Raw genomic sequence first — 15,385 nt, 5'->3', positions numbered from 1 at the left:
ATTGCCACTAATTCCGCTATTGTTGGTGACGACGTGCATACTAGTCGGCAAGCGTACTGTACCTATAAGGATGGTATAGCATAAGCTGCAGTCGCACTTCCTTTGATTACAGAATCGTCCGTGTTGGCATGATTGGATTTCTGGTACTTGTCAAATAGCTGATGTAACGCTAATTGTTTCGCCGCTAATGTGGAAACGTCGCTTTGATTTTTAAGCTATGGCGCCAAACGTGTGTGTCGTCTGTGTTCTTCTTTTCTCCGGTTTCTGATGCGCAAAAGCCTCCATCATTATTTATTTTTAAGCCCATCTAGTGACGTTTTTTTAATTTTTGGCGCCTTCAATAGCCATGGCGGGTAACAAAGGTTTGAGTACCAAAAAATGATAGTGAAAATGACAATTTAACTCTTGCAAACACTTTAACGTGTTTGCTAGGACATTTTAACGTTCCACAGCTCTTTGCATCCTGATTTCTATACGCACCCAAGACGGTTAGCCGCACAAAGTAGGAGATGAGTGGGTGCATGTTGATCTGGCACTCGTAGTCTCCGGCGTCGGTGGGCTGGACGCGCTTGATCTGCAGCATCCAATCCTCGGAGCGGTCCATGTGCACCGCCTGGAACCGGTCATCAGCTGTGTACGTTGTCAAGCCCACCGTAAGCACATGGAAGTCACGGCGGCGGATCCAGGACACCTGCATATCAAGATGACACGTGAAACATTAGTCTTACCTCAATTGCGCGTTGTTGTGTGATTGAGAGAGGCAAATTTATTGATTGATAGATTGATCGATTGACTGATCGATATTGTACTTCTAAACGGATATATGACTTGTGAAAATCGCCGTACTCGAGGTTGCAAGAGCATTCTAACCTACTGGGGTTCCCTTTAATGCGCACCAAAATTAATGCACGGGAGTGATTTTTCATTCCAACACCATTGTAAAGAAGCAGCTTCCTGTTCATCAGCAGAGCGAGAGAGCAAGAGAGACAGAGAAGGAAATAAGAGCAGAAAGGTAGAGACGTTAACCAGAAAAACTGTTCAGTCTTCTATTCTTCAGGGTGCGAAGGGAAGGGTGAGAAAGAGTAGAAGAAAAGGGATAATAAGGATTCGTTCGTACAAGCATGAAAAAATCGATTATTATTATTATTATTATTATCGTTCCTATTATTCGTACCTCCGTTATTATCGTTCCTCCGTTACTATTATTATCGTTCGTACAAGCATGAAAAAATCAATCAATCAATCAATCAATCAATCAATCAATCAATCAATCAATCAATCAATCAATGTTTTCCGAGCTTCGTTAACTGAGACTCAGCAGCAGGTAGATACGGAGGCAATTCGCGATATATCCTCACGCAGAGTTTATCCAGAAATTACGATACTAAGGACGCATTGTGATCGCATATCACATGAAGAAAGTCTCTGATGAATTCAGACTGAACCTGTTCAAATTGTCTTAGTAAATTAAACGGGCGTTTCCATGGGTGGAACTATCTTTCTCAAGGCCGGGGCCCTTGTAGCTATTGGTTGTTATTCTTCCCTAGATATGCTAATGAGATATAGCATGCAGTTTCCTCACACTACAGTTGTATACCCATAAAGTGAACTCCTTAAGAATGGCGAAGCCACATTTACAATGATATCATTAGGTATCAAAAGGCCGCTTCAGCTTTCCTCACCTGATCCTGCAGTGATACAAACTTGTTTTATTGCTTATCGCAATTAACTGAGACTACGCATATCAACTATCCAGACAGCAGCTCTTACTTAAGGAAAAATATATCTGCACGACATCATTTTACCTTCCAGTATCGGCGCCGGGTTCAAGAGCCGTGCGTGCTCCGTTAACAACAAAACACTTCCCGGCTGTTAGCCCTCTCGTCTTAAAAAAATGGGTAGTCTGTCACAAAAGTAAATGCTCTACACAGGCCTCTTTTGTGGTTGTTATTATTATTATTATTATTATTATTATTATTATTATTATTATTATTATTATTATTATTATTATTATTATTATTATTATTATTATTAGAAAGTAAACATATACAAACGCTTCAAAGAGAAAGAAAAACGGGCTCGCAATTGTCTTCTTAAGGCGGCATCTAACGCACCCATTTGAAGAGGAGAAAAAAGGAGAGAAAAAGAACGATACAAGAAGCAAAAAAGGGAGAGGAACGTACATCACAGTTACTCACACTGTCACAAGCAGAGTACGAGTATTAGAGACAAGAGTCTAGAATCTAAACCGAAGTAACTCTAAAGCAGTCGCATTAGCGCGACCATCACACAGTTGGTTCCGAAAAAATTGCCACAGGCGTTGAGACAACATTGGTGCTTACCTAGCTAAGAGCTCTAGCGGTGTGCTCGAGCTTTAAATAGAGCGGTGTTTGCCAACGCGGGCGTATCGCCTGCGCCATTAAAATGTGTGCGTTTGCCACCGTTAATGTCTCTATCAGAAGCATGAGAAAACACATGGGCATGTGCACCTCTTTCCGCGTACACATTTTCGGCTAGAGTATAGTTGAGCTAAACGGTAGAACCGGAAATAGTTGAAGTAAGCGTTCTAAAGCTACGCATTGGTTATAAAGAAGCGCACGGTAGAAAGCTGCGTATCATTCTTTAAAGGGAGGCTTTTCCTTTGCCACGTCACCGAGATTTGGCGGGCGTTGTCGTTTCTTTCCCGAAAATGTCTATAAATATATATATATATATATATATATATATATATATATATATATATATATATATATATATATATATATATATATATATATATATATATATATATATATATACAGAGAGAGAGAGAGAGAGAGAGAGAAAGAGAGAGAGAACTTGGACATCTACATATATGCTGGCTACTAAGTTGCCGAGGAGACAATCTGGAACACTGGGTATATGCCAGAGTAGGCAACTTGCTGCTGGTTGGCTTAGTAGAGAACTTGGGTATCACTTGAGTAGCTTGGGTAACTTGGACGTGATTCTTTAGTTTAACGCTAGCCCTGTTGCCTCTGCATTTTCGCTTTGTTTCTTATCAAATTCTGGGAGCTGCCGCTGCCTCATTGTGGCAATGGACGAAGATACTTCCGAGGACCTTCCTGGCGCGCAGCAGTGCCGTCGATTTACGTCCAGGAAGCGTGGGAGAGAGTCAAGCGACACAGACAGCGAGGCCACCGAGTTGTACTCGGACAGCTTCGATTCCTCGGTTGACGACTTCAAGGTTGTCATGAGCCGAACTGCAAAAAGAAGACTGCTGCGGGCGTCATCGCCATCATGTGTTTCAACCGTGAAGGAAATATCACAGCGCTGGCTGCACACTGTTCTCCTCTTGCCCGTGGACCTTATGACCAATTTGCAGCTACTGAACAACAGGTTCTTTTTTTTTTTTTACTCGAGCGGATCGCACCGAATGAAATCAAAGACGTGAGAATGAACTCGCGGAAGAATGGGTCCTGGCGGTAGACATTTTACATCGTAGCGCAATACAACGCTTTCGGAATGTTACGGAAGTAGACAAAGTAAACGTGCAAGCTATGATCCCTACAGGCAGTAACGGCACTGTTAGCATCCTTTATGACGTCAACGTTTCCATTCTGGCTGACGACTTGCTAATATTAATAAAGCCGGCAACAGAAGGCACTGTCATCACGCATCTCACCCGACTCGGAAACACACGCTGGCTGAAGCTTGATTTTGAGGGAAACTGCCTTCCCTCTCACGTGAAAGTTGGCCATGTCCGTCATCCAATTCGACCTTACATACTGCAGCCCTTGCAATGCCACAAGTGCTTCAAGATTCGCCATGTAAAGAGTGTCTGTGTGAATAATGCTGTGTGCCCTCGGTGTGTTTAATTCCATTCAGAAGATGCCTGCCGCGCGACTGTTCTGAAGAGCCCCAATTGCCGTGGTTCCCACGAAGCCTCATCAAAGGCGTGCACGCGTGTCCGGAAGGAATTCGTGATTCTAAAGCGCATGGTTCGGGGCCATTCGACAGAGAGCGAGGCTGCCGCTACACTTAGGTGGCGACGGTATCGCCACCGAAGAGCGCAACGAAACGCCGCAACAAGCAACATGCCGTCTTCAGCCAAAGCTACCACGAAAAAAAAAAAAAAAGGACAAGACTCGATCATCCTGCAGAGTCGCCGCACTTCCAAGCGCATGACCTGCCACGGAGACATCTCGAATACCACCGCAATCGTCACCCTCACGAACCACTGATGCAACGACGCCTGATGATCGCCATGTTATAATAATGTTGCGGTCACCGATGAATGCTATGCGTGTTCTACTAGGCAACATGAAAACCCGTCGGCGCAGAGCGCGCTGCATTTGCTGTACACCCTGGCTCCAGTGCTTGCGGCTTTAGGGTAAAGCAATGGCCCATCAGATGCCATCGTTTCGAGAGGAGGCCGAGAATGCATCTTTCTGTAGAATGCCAGAGGACTTAAGTCGCGTATGTCCGACTTTCGAAAGTTAGCGTTCGTGAACCAGTTTTCCATTATTGTCATTTGTGTGCCATCTTCCATCAGATTGTCTGAGTACGAGTGCATTATGTCCTCCGCTCATGGGCAATGCAGCAAGATTATTACTTTCATACGCCGTGACTTGACATATATTCGTCACCCAGTGTGACCTGACAATGAAAACCAGTACGTATGCTTGACTGTGGAGAAGGGCAAGGTCACTTCCACAATTCTGGGAGCCTACTTATCACCATCAAGTCGTCTAAACTGCGGGCATTTAGAGGAAAGTTTGACAACGACTACACAGCCTTGGGTGATCACTGGAGATTTCGATAATTTCAATGCCCACCACTATCTCTGGGAAAGCTCCAAGATTAACTCGAGAGGCAAAAGATTGGTGTTCATTGTCTCTGAACGAGAACTTTGTTTTTCTAAATGATGGAAGTCCCTCCTATCTGCGAGGAACAGCGTATAGTAGCTGCCTCAACCTTAGCAGAATGGCTCAATGGTTCTCGGACTTGGAAACGCAGGGAAGTGACCACATCCCAACTTATCTCATGATTGAGGGTCTGACTAACTCCAAGTTCTCCGGCGCCGTCCAGTGCATCGACTGGCCCAAATTTGAATCGATCTTGGAAGACTGCTGTCGAGAGGTCATGCCATCCAGCCTAGGGGACGCAATAAAAGGTGCCGTACAGGTTGCTACGCATTCGATTTTGAGAAGCTTCGCGCGCACCGAATCGGATATCGAGTTAGAGAAACTTCCGACAATTCGACAGCGTGCGGAACGAAGATATAGGCGCACAAAGTCCATTCGTGATTTGAGATTGGCCAGGCGCACACAGAAGAAAATACAACGCCGTAAGAATAAGCTGGCTTCACAGCTATGGATGTGTTTCTGCGAGTCTCTGAATCCCCAAAAGTCTTTGTCTCTTATATGGAGAAATACTGTACGTAGCCTCCGTGCAACCCCTGCAGAGCGCCACCGACTTAATTGCCTGACTCTTTACCTACAATGGAAAGAGATTGAAGTCGCAGATTCACTTTGTAGGAGGATTTCCAATGAAGTAAGTTCCACTACAATGCAGACTCCCAACCAGTCACCATTCTCACATGATCCTCGTATGGAATGTCCTTTTTCTCTGGACGAACTAGGGACTGAGCTTGCTTTATGCAGGCTTTCCTCAGCGCCAGGGCCTGACGGCATTACGTACCGCGCTCTTTAACCTTGGTGAACGAGCTGAAAAGGCACTCCTGCCCAACGACTTGTGGCAGCCTGACACGGTTCCCCAAGAATGGAAGTCAAGTCGCCTGATTCCGCTTCTCAGAGCTGGCAAGTCGCCTTTGGACATTGGGTCATGCTGTCCGATGGCGCTTGCTATTTGTCTAGAAGAAGTAATGGAACGGATGGTTCTTACTCGTCAGGAGTGGTACCTAGAGCACTATGAAATTTATCCAGACACGTTGATAAGATTCAGGCGTGGCCGGTCATATATAAACAACGTTGTCGACTTTGTAACGTACGTCGAATAACGGAAGGCCTATAAACACTTGTCTGCTGCATTGTTTCTAAACGTTAAAGGCGCTTACGATAATCTTACCCATGAAACCATCCTTAAAGCGTTAGATGCAATACGATTTGGTGTGGCACGATATATCTCTGGCTTTGTAGCTACCTACAGATGCGATCATTATACGTGCTCACCGGGGATGGCCCGACACCACAATATTACAGTAGTCGTGGAGTCCCTCAGGTAGGGTAGTAAGCCGAGCGCTGTCTAACCTAGTCCTTATTGGAGTACTCGAGAACCTCCAAAGAACCGTTCGATTCTCTATCTACGCTGACGATATCTGTATCTGAACGCCGGCGGTGACACGGCTTCAGCTTCACGCTCGGCCTAAGAAGGCGGCCTCATCGACATCATGCTACCTTCGCAAACAAGGACTGGTGGTGACGTAAGTGCGCAGTGGTTGCATTTGCCCGGAAGCCAATGTCTGCATACGGTGTATCAATCAATGAGCACGTGATATCGCCCAGCAAAAGTCACAGGTTCTTGGGGGTTGTGCTTGACAGAGACTTGTCCTGAACTCCTCACGTGAACCACGTGAAAGGCGACTGATCGCTATGTGTCATCTGTTCAGGTTTCTCGTCGGAAGAACTGGGGGGGGGGGGGTCTCCACACAATCCATGTGACATCTTTACAGGGTGTTTGTTGGGCTCCCCCGGTACAGCCTACCTGTTCTATAGAACACCTGCAAACCCAGTTTGCGTACAATTCAGAGCATTCAAACCCAAGCTCTGAGCATACAGGTATGCCTTGGATTACCACGCAGGGCATCATCGGCTGAAACTATTGCCATTGCTCAAGATTATTCAACAACGACAGACATCGCCATCGAGACAATGCGCGCACATGTCAGGCACATTGTCCGGACCCTTTGCCACCACCTCGCCGCACTCACCTTGGAAAGACCCCACACGTCATTTAACACAACTGTCAGTTCATGTCGTGCCTCGCTTACATGGGGGTACGCACCTGCGGCCAGACGGGTTTCTCCTACATGGTGTTTGTGCCATCCTGAGGTACACCTCAGAATTCCAGGACTTCAGAAGAAATCAGATCTACCGCCGTCTGCACTGAAACAACTGAGCTTACTCCTGTTGTACGAGAGACACAGTAGCCACGTGCACATTTATACTGACGGATCGACTACATCTACCAGTTCTAGCGGTGATGTGTTTATACCGACGAGATGAATAATACTGCGATTCAACACGTCACATATCACGATGTTTCCAGCTGCGGAACTCACGGCTCTATGCAGGGCGCTTCAATTTATTGACACAAAGATTCCTGGCACATGGACCGTGTTTTCCGACTCGAGACCGGCTTTACACATGCAGTAAGTTCTCCGCAGGGGGATCTCACGAACAGCTAACATACGAAATTGTCAAACTTCACCCCAATGTCAAACAGGGAGGCCCCAAAATTATTTTTCAGTGGCTACCTGGCCATTGCGGAATTAATGGAAATGATCAATCAGACAAAGCTGCCCGTGAGTCACATCAAGAACAAAACAGCATTCGCATTCTTTTTTCCAGGATAGACGCTGGAAGGCAGCTTCGTCACCTGGCACCCAAGCTCTCTTTAGCAGAGTGGAACACCCTAAATATAAGGCGTGCCTGGTTGTACGAACTGAACCATTCGCTCCAACTCCGACCTCCACGCGGGCTCCGCCGGCGTGAGGCATCACTTCTATACCGGCTGTGGCTGGGGGTGGCTTTCACGAAGGCGTACACTACTTTGATTGGACTGACCGACAATGCTGCATGCGACGTCTGCGTAGTCGAAGAGGACATCGAACATTTATTGTGCCACTTTCATCGATTTGCGTCGGAAGGACAAACATTATCTATCACATTGCGACGACTGGACAATCGGCCATTGTCTGTGCAGGTGCTGCTTGAAGACCGTCCTTATCGCTCGTCGGCCCACGAAGCTGTGAAGGCACTTTTGTCCTACTTGAGGTCGACTGGCCTATGGGAACTCCTTTGACCCACTAAGATTCTTCGTGTGCGTGCGCGAGTTTACCGCAGCTTTCTTCTGCCTTCCCTCCCTTTATCTCATCTTTCTATTCCCTCTCTCCCGTCCACCAGAGTAGTGTAGCCAACCAGACGCATTTCTGGTTAACATCCCTGCCTTCTCTCTTTATTTCTTCCTCCTCCTCCTTGGGTAGCAACTGCTGGGTATGTGCCCATTATCGATGAATCCCCCAGAACAGATGGGACACTGTGAACTAAGTAGTATGAGGCCTTATTTGCAACTAGGTGAGTGTTGCCATGCTTCCGTGTGCATTCACGTGTCCTCAACATTCTTCCCTTGACAAGCGTCGCACATCGTCTTCATCCTCGTGACACAGACATCATCTGACAGCTCACAGGTGACAAGGTTGCGCTCGTGTCGTGAGCTATATAGCTGCTACCTCGCTAATTCAAACGAGCTTCACGTGATTAAAGTTCCAACATTGCATTGGATCTGCACGTTTTTTGACAATCTAGTGTTGCTGAACATACAGTCTAAAATCAATGGACGCTTGCTCTTTAGCAAGACGCCGGCATATGACCATATCATATAACCATCGTTACTTGACGTCAAGCGCAAACAAAAGACAAAAAGGTAAAAACAACGCAGGCACAAGACGGAAGACCAGACAACAGGACGAGCGCTTCTTCAAACTAAAGTTTACTCAAGAAAAATTACGCCAATTTATCAGTCGACACAGAACAAACGCAAACGTTCTGCTCGTTTTTTTTCAATTATTCTCGTACTTCAAAGGTGTCTGCCATGGTATCATACCTTAATCTTCGTTATCTCTGTTCCAGAAGAACAATTGCCCGTGTCTGTGCTTTTCATAAAGCATTTTCACCGACCATGATCTCAAGTCTGCCCCTTTTGGTGCATCGTCATACATCGAATCATGTGTGGATTGTTGTTTTAAACTTAAAATGCCAAGCTTTCGTATCAACTTGTACACTCCTTCATTCGCGCCAAAGACGTCCTTGGAATGGAATCACCTCACCGCCTCCATTGCCGGCAAACCGAATCAATGTGCGTTTATGACCAACATCGGCAGCGACGTACCACTCGTCTAGATTGCGCCACAATGCTTTCAAGATCATTTGAAATAAATAAATGAATAAACGGCCTAACTGATATCGTGAATCAAACACCCCACAGTTCACCTTAAACTTTAAAAATAAGGAAGGAAGAAAGGCAGAAAGGCAGAAATATGGGAATAAAAGATAAGAAACAATGAAATCTACCAAAAAAAGAAAGAAAACACGCAATAAAAAACAAGCGGGTTATCTTGCGTTTTCCTGACCAGCACTCCTCAGCGGATGACGACACCTTCGTACTGAATAGCAAACAATTCATGAAGAACCCCTTCAAATCTTGGGTTAGTTTTAAACTCATGCAAAAGCACATAAAAATTTGAAATATGCAACTAAAAGGGACAGTAAAGTGAAAAATGATTTCTTCTGTGTCAGTAAATTACCCTTCTATAATATCAAAAACACCACTCTTACCCCGATAAGATGCTTGGTAAGCCAGAAAGAGCCATAATAACAAAAGACAAGTGGCGACGTCTCCTTGAACTTCCCGTGCCAGCTCGTTATGATGTCATGGATTTTGACAGCGTCTTCTAGGGCTTAGTTAATTCTTTAGCGGTAGAGATAGACTACACTATGTTATAAGGGAGCCCAATATTGTACCTTGCGAGTTTCTCGAACTTTTGCTGAGGAAACGCATGCTGCATACAAAAAAGTACATTGAAATCCGTGACCTCACAGTGACTTATCTGCGTTAGGGATTCATTGTGAAATTTAAAAGTTCAAACTTTGACCTTCGTTTTCTCTTGTAACAATCCGCCTATTATTTCAAAATTAACAACTGCAGAGTTTTCGAAGAATGTTTTGTCTGTATGAACTGATTTAGTGTTTTGCTTTAGCGTTCCTTTAACTATAGGCAATGAATGCTTCCCTGATGGAAGAATTGGGAATAATTTTGACCACCTTGAGTTCTTTAGCGCGCACCTAAAAGACAGTGCGCCGCCATTTTAGCAGGCCGCCTCTGCGGATATGCGGCCGCCGTACTCACAACTAATGACCGACAGGAACGGATGTAGAAAAGTGTTAGGTAGGTGTGTTGGAAAGACGCGTACTTATAAATAGTTAGATAAGAGTGCAAACATGTGGGCAACGATCTCATGTGGGTGGCGATCACCATGTTGGCGATATACTATGGCCAACATTTGTATATACTCTTGTATCTACTCGCAGTCAGTGTAAAGCATTTAGTACGTTGCACGGCTGTGCTAGACAGAAATTGAATGTTTTGCTGATTCCGCGGTCTCCAGTCTACTGCTCCCGGCTGCACACGTCCTGAGTTACATGAAAACATAAGCGCTCGAGGTCGGCAGTGTGTAACTGCAGTAAGCGTTCTTGGAAAGGCAGTGCATCCGTCACTTGAAGAAGCTCCGTGGTCGTTGGCATTTTCTGCGAGAGCCAGAACTTTCTCGGAACTCGATGGCATATTATTTTAACACTTAGAGAATTTCTAACGGCATGGGTAGGCAGAGTCAGAACACTGCTATAGCTATTCCCATTTTTCCGAAGTCTCTACGAAGACTCCAACTTTTTCTCCTCAACAAATAAGGCAGTAAAAGAGAATAACGAAAAGTATCTGTGTCTGTTTTTTTTTTAATTGGCGAAGATGGGGGACACTTTTCATGAAGTGTTGACTCGGCCATCAAGCGCAAACGTTGTCAAGTAAACGCCTTCAAGTGAAGCATGTGTCATTACTTCAAGAACAGTTACATAAATTTGTAAAGATACGTATATCCATCAAGATATATATTTACTTAGGCAGCTACGGAGCCAAGGCTGACCGTATCGCCATTTTTCTAAGCTTTTGCTTTAGATTTTCTAAAACAACCAAACGCAGGTGCATAATATATGTGTATAATGAAGTCAGATTAGCATCTGGCTGTGTGCTTATGCCATTGACTTTTTTAGTTATTTTCTTTAAAGTAGCCCAAAATGTGTTGCCACTATTTTGTGAGGGGCCGCTTAGTCGCTAGCGGACTTAATTTCCAGCTCCTTCTTTTCGCCAGCGACGCTCGTTTTCCATCTCTGCGTGGGTTAACGCAGTTAGTTTTGCGAAGTTGCCGGCGCAAATGGGCTGAAAATAATTAGAGCGTCACGCCGTGTGCGGTGCGCGCGTGAGCTCCTTCATTCGTAATGGCCTCCGGGCCGCTCTCAAGCGTGGACGAGTTCATCGCTCCGAAGCCGGCCGGCGGCCAGATAAGCGCCGAAGGGACACGCCCCTCCAGTGAGTCCCACAAACATAGACCCACATGCACGTGCGCACAGGCTTCACGTTCTTCTGCCGTAGCAACCGCCGTTAGTTCCGCGCCAATGTGAACTGAGTGCGACATGAACGGCGCGGAGTCGCGCAGTCTAAAGTGTGCCTTGGCGAGGGAGAAAACAACCTGCAGGCGGTACTGACATTCTGAAAGCTTAAGCCTGGTCGACCTGCGTGTCACGTGGGCCATCGACGCTAATGCGTTGCGATTAACCGACTTTCATTCGAAACTCTGCTGCGCTGCAGTATAGGGGATGATACTTAAAGAGATCGAAAACAGAAAACATATAGGGAAGTGCGCGAGGCGTTTGAATGGTCATAAGCTCTGAAATGTCGTTGGTAATCCCACCCCCTCCCCCCCTTTTTTTTTACAGTACCACGCGCCTGAAAAGGCTTCTATCAGGATTTAATCATTTTTACTACTAGGTGCACTGAGCGTAGAACTTCGGCACCGAGGGCATTGCGACGCTGATCTCTCATTTCTGCGCAACTATACCGAAAGAAATAACGCAAGTCAGCTTTTTTTTTTTGTCCTGGAGAAGCGCAAGACACTAATTATAGACGAAACAAGACAATCTGTTTTGGCTGTAGGGTGCATATAGTGTAGCACAAGTAGCGCAACCATTAATTCGTCGTGGTTAGGTTAACAAAAAAAGCAATCGTAGAGGAGTGGCACGTTCATCGTTTTGTATTTGTTCTATTCTCCTTTTTATTCGACAGGTCAAACGCCACCGTGAAAGGTGACGGTCGGCCACGTTGCACTCGTGCACCATATAAGCGCTAAAGTAGGCAGAGTTCAGGTTTGAAGTCAGTCGGAGCGCGTGAAATCCACTCCGTCGGGGGCACGGTAACAGTCACACGTAGTACACATAAAGGAATTCACGCATCTAGAATGGTAATTGGACGTAAAATGAGTGAGTCGTGGGCAATGCAGTATTCGTATGGCTTAAGACTGTTATCTTGAGAGCCATACGACTCTATCAGGACACCCTAAAGCGATGCCTATTCCCACAATCTACCTTTAACGGCAGGTCCGGAGATTTTTTTGCTTCTTGTACGTACTAGAACATTCGCCAGCGCAGGCACTGTGGAGCACCAATTCTTCTGGTAACACACAAGAGTGCACGTTTCTTGGCCATGCAAAAGGTTCTTTGTTCATGCAACACGTTTCTCTCTTGCCCTACAAGAGCATTTAGCGGTATTCCCGAGTGTCTAATCGAAAATGCTTTAAATGAGCAAAGATTAATGCATTTTTTCATGCTACCTCGAGACTCATTTTTGGTCGTAAGGAAAAGCTGCGTTACGATCTGTCAGAGCCTGTAAACTTGGAGGGCGGCGTTAATTTATGCGGTTGCAGCAGGGTGCCGCAAAGAAGCTTTACAACGCCACTTTTCTACCTTCCCTTAGTTTGAGTTAGTCGCGACCTTCCTTGACCTCTTTTGGACGAGAATACGCGCACCATCCTCTCGTCTAACACGAAAGCCTCCATACGCGCTTTTGTTTTGCTCTGTTAAAAGCGATTTCGAACACGGAACTGTGTAAAATCAGGTGACGTCTCCCTACTATTATTGGGCAAAATGTGAGCTTTTTTGGTACATTTTTCAAGGCTGAGACGAAATAAAAACCTGAAGAAATGACAACGTATTTTTTAAGCAGGCGTGCTGTTGATAACAGAACCCGTATTCATTCTCAAACATTCTTGCAGATAAGTTGTCGCTTAACGGCCGATGAAGAAGTGCTTACGCATGTGTCACGTGAATTAGGAAAGCACGTTCGTCCACTTTCCCTGGCACTTTGCCATGAAGAGATTGGTTTCAAATCGATAGATAAATGTTTGAAAGTAAACATAGCTTATTTGATTGTCAACATGTCTGTTTAAAGAATGTGTCTCGGCGTGGAATCGTGACGTCTGCATTGGTGACGTCTGCGGTGATGAAATTCTGCGTCATGCGATCAGTATAACAGACTTGAAGTTCTTCAAGCCTAGATAGGTACACTCTAAGTATTTTCGTTCGCGTTTCATTCCGGCGGTAAACTACAGCAGTGAAAAATTATTATATCTTGCATTTTGGCTCCTCTCAGCTGAACTGCTCAGAAACATGGCGCTGCGTTATGCCAGACCACTACCTTAGTGCAATGGCCTCTGGAGAACTAACTGCCACGTATTGCTATTTGCACAGCATGCACTACCCATCGAGCGCACAACTTGCATATTCCAAGAAGGTATCACAAAGGTACAATATACATCAACCAGTATGTGAAATAGCATGAACACTGTCGAGAGAAATATAAACAACAAATGGAGAGGCTAGTCGAGATAAAGGCTCGGAATGCTGTTGTGGGTTTAATATATCAAAACAGATCAAGGAAAGAGAGAAAAGAAACTTAAACACACACATACCCCCGCACACAAATTCGGAATGTAAGCAACAATGGGCACAAGAAAGAAAAAGAAGGGTGGAAAGCGACACCTGATGGGATTCGTAATAAAACAAGAATATTATCCATCCCTGTGCATTTGGCTGCAGCAGAGCACAGGCTGTTTCATCATCACGATCATCATCATCAGCCTATCTTTATGTCCACTGCAGGACGCAGGACTCTCACTGCGCTCTCCAGTTACCCCTGTCCTAGGCCAACCGATTCCAACTTGCGCCTGCAAATTTCCTAATTTCATTGTCCCACCTAGTTTTCTGTCATCCTCTACTGCGCTTCCCTTTTCATGGTACGGATTCTGTAACTCTAATGGTCCCCAGGTTATCTATCCTACGCATTAAATGCCCTGCGCAGTTCCATTTTTTTTTTAAATCTTAATGTCAATTGGAATATTGGCTGTCTCTGTTCGCTCTCTGATCCACACTGCTCTTTTCCTGTCTCTTAACGTTACGCTTAACATACTTCGTTACAGCGCTATTTGTGCGGTCTTTAACGTGTTTTCGAGCTTCTTTGTTAGTCTCCAAGTTTCTGCACCATATGTTAGCAGCGGTAGAATGCAGGGTTGTACACCTTTCTTTCCAATGTTATCGGTAAGCTCCCAATCAGGTTTGGGTAATGCCTGCCCATGCACTCCAACTCATTTTTGTTGTTCTGTAAATTTCCTTCACGTGATCACGGTCCCCTGTGGGTGATTCACCTAGATAAACATACTCCTGTACAGACTCTAGAGGCTAACTGGCAATCCAGAATTGTTGTTTGATGATCACATCCATGTGATGACATGGATGTGATCCATTGTAGAATATCTCTTCTGGAAGCCAGCCTGTTTTCCTGGTTCTCTTGACTGAAGTCAAGTCTTTGCCCTTATTCTACTGGAAAATATCTTCGTGAATATTTTATGCAATACGAAAAGCAACCTAGCTGAGCTGCAATTTTTAAGTTCTTTAACGTCTCCCTCTTGGCTTGTCCTATGCCAAGTTTTATTCTCGCTGATTTCACGCTGCGGCCATTTTTTTTACTGCTTCCTCAGTCTTTCTCACGTTGTAATATCCAGTATACCTTACTTTCTCCTTGTTGATCAGTATTGACTGTTCTGATCTCTTGAGTTGGGCACTTTCATCCTTTGTCATTTCTTCATTAGGTCCTTTGTTACTTCGGAGAGCTTATATATTGCTTGCTTTGGTGCCTTACCTCCCAACTAATTGTTGCTTCAGAAACCAGCCTAGTTACGGTTTGAATCATTATCTCTATGACATCTCAATCTCTCTGTCCTAATGCAACATATTTGTTTGCAAGCACCAGCCTGAATTGGTCTGCTTTCACCCTCACTGCGTCTAGGTTGGCCTGTTTCTTCTTTACTGATTTAACTTTTTCTCTCTTCATATTGTGGGAAATCCTGTACCTTACTAACCCATGATCACTGTTTAATCATAGCTTGTTCGTGCGATCGTGGGATCACACGCTCTTTGACAGTATCGAAACAAGAAAAACCGCGCGTAATAGCTCAGAAACGTAGGTAATAAATTTTGCACAGAAGCCACAATTTCACGCATTTTTG

General features: G+C 45.1%; 2 protein-coding genes across 2 annotated transcripts in view; one reads left to right on the top strand and one right to left on the bottom strand.

Annotated features, from left to right (window-relative positions):
- LOC135909271 (acetylcholinesterase-1-like) overlaps positions 1–15,385 on the top strand; it is a 651,651-nt gene that overhangs the window by 171,976 nt on the left and 464,290 nt on the right. The gene's annotated exons all lie outside the window — the stretch shown is intronic.
- The window catches only part of LOC135909284 (zwei Ig domain protein zig-8-like), a 266,552-nt gene that overhangs the window by 35,105 nt on the left and 216,062 nt on the right, over positions 1–15,385 (bottom strand). Inside the window, exon 3 of the mRNA XM_065441214.1 lies at positions 481–691. Within this exon, the coding sequence (XP_065297286.1) occupies positions 481–691 (211 nt within the window). The remainder of the gene's footprint in view (positions 1–480; positions 692–15,385) is intronic.

The sequence above is a fragment of the Dermacentor albipictus genome, chromosome 1 (assembly GCF_038994185.2).
Source record: "Dermacentor albipictus isolate Rhodes 1998 colony chromosome 1, USDA_Dalb.pri_finalv2, whole genome shotgun sequence".
NCBI lineage: Eukaryota > Metazoa > Arthropoda > Arachnida > Ixodida > Ixodidae > Dermacentor > Dermacentor albipictus.
The sequence above is the reverse complement of the archived record's forward strand: the minus strand, read 5'-3'. Positions and strand labels throughout refer to the sequence as shown.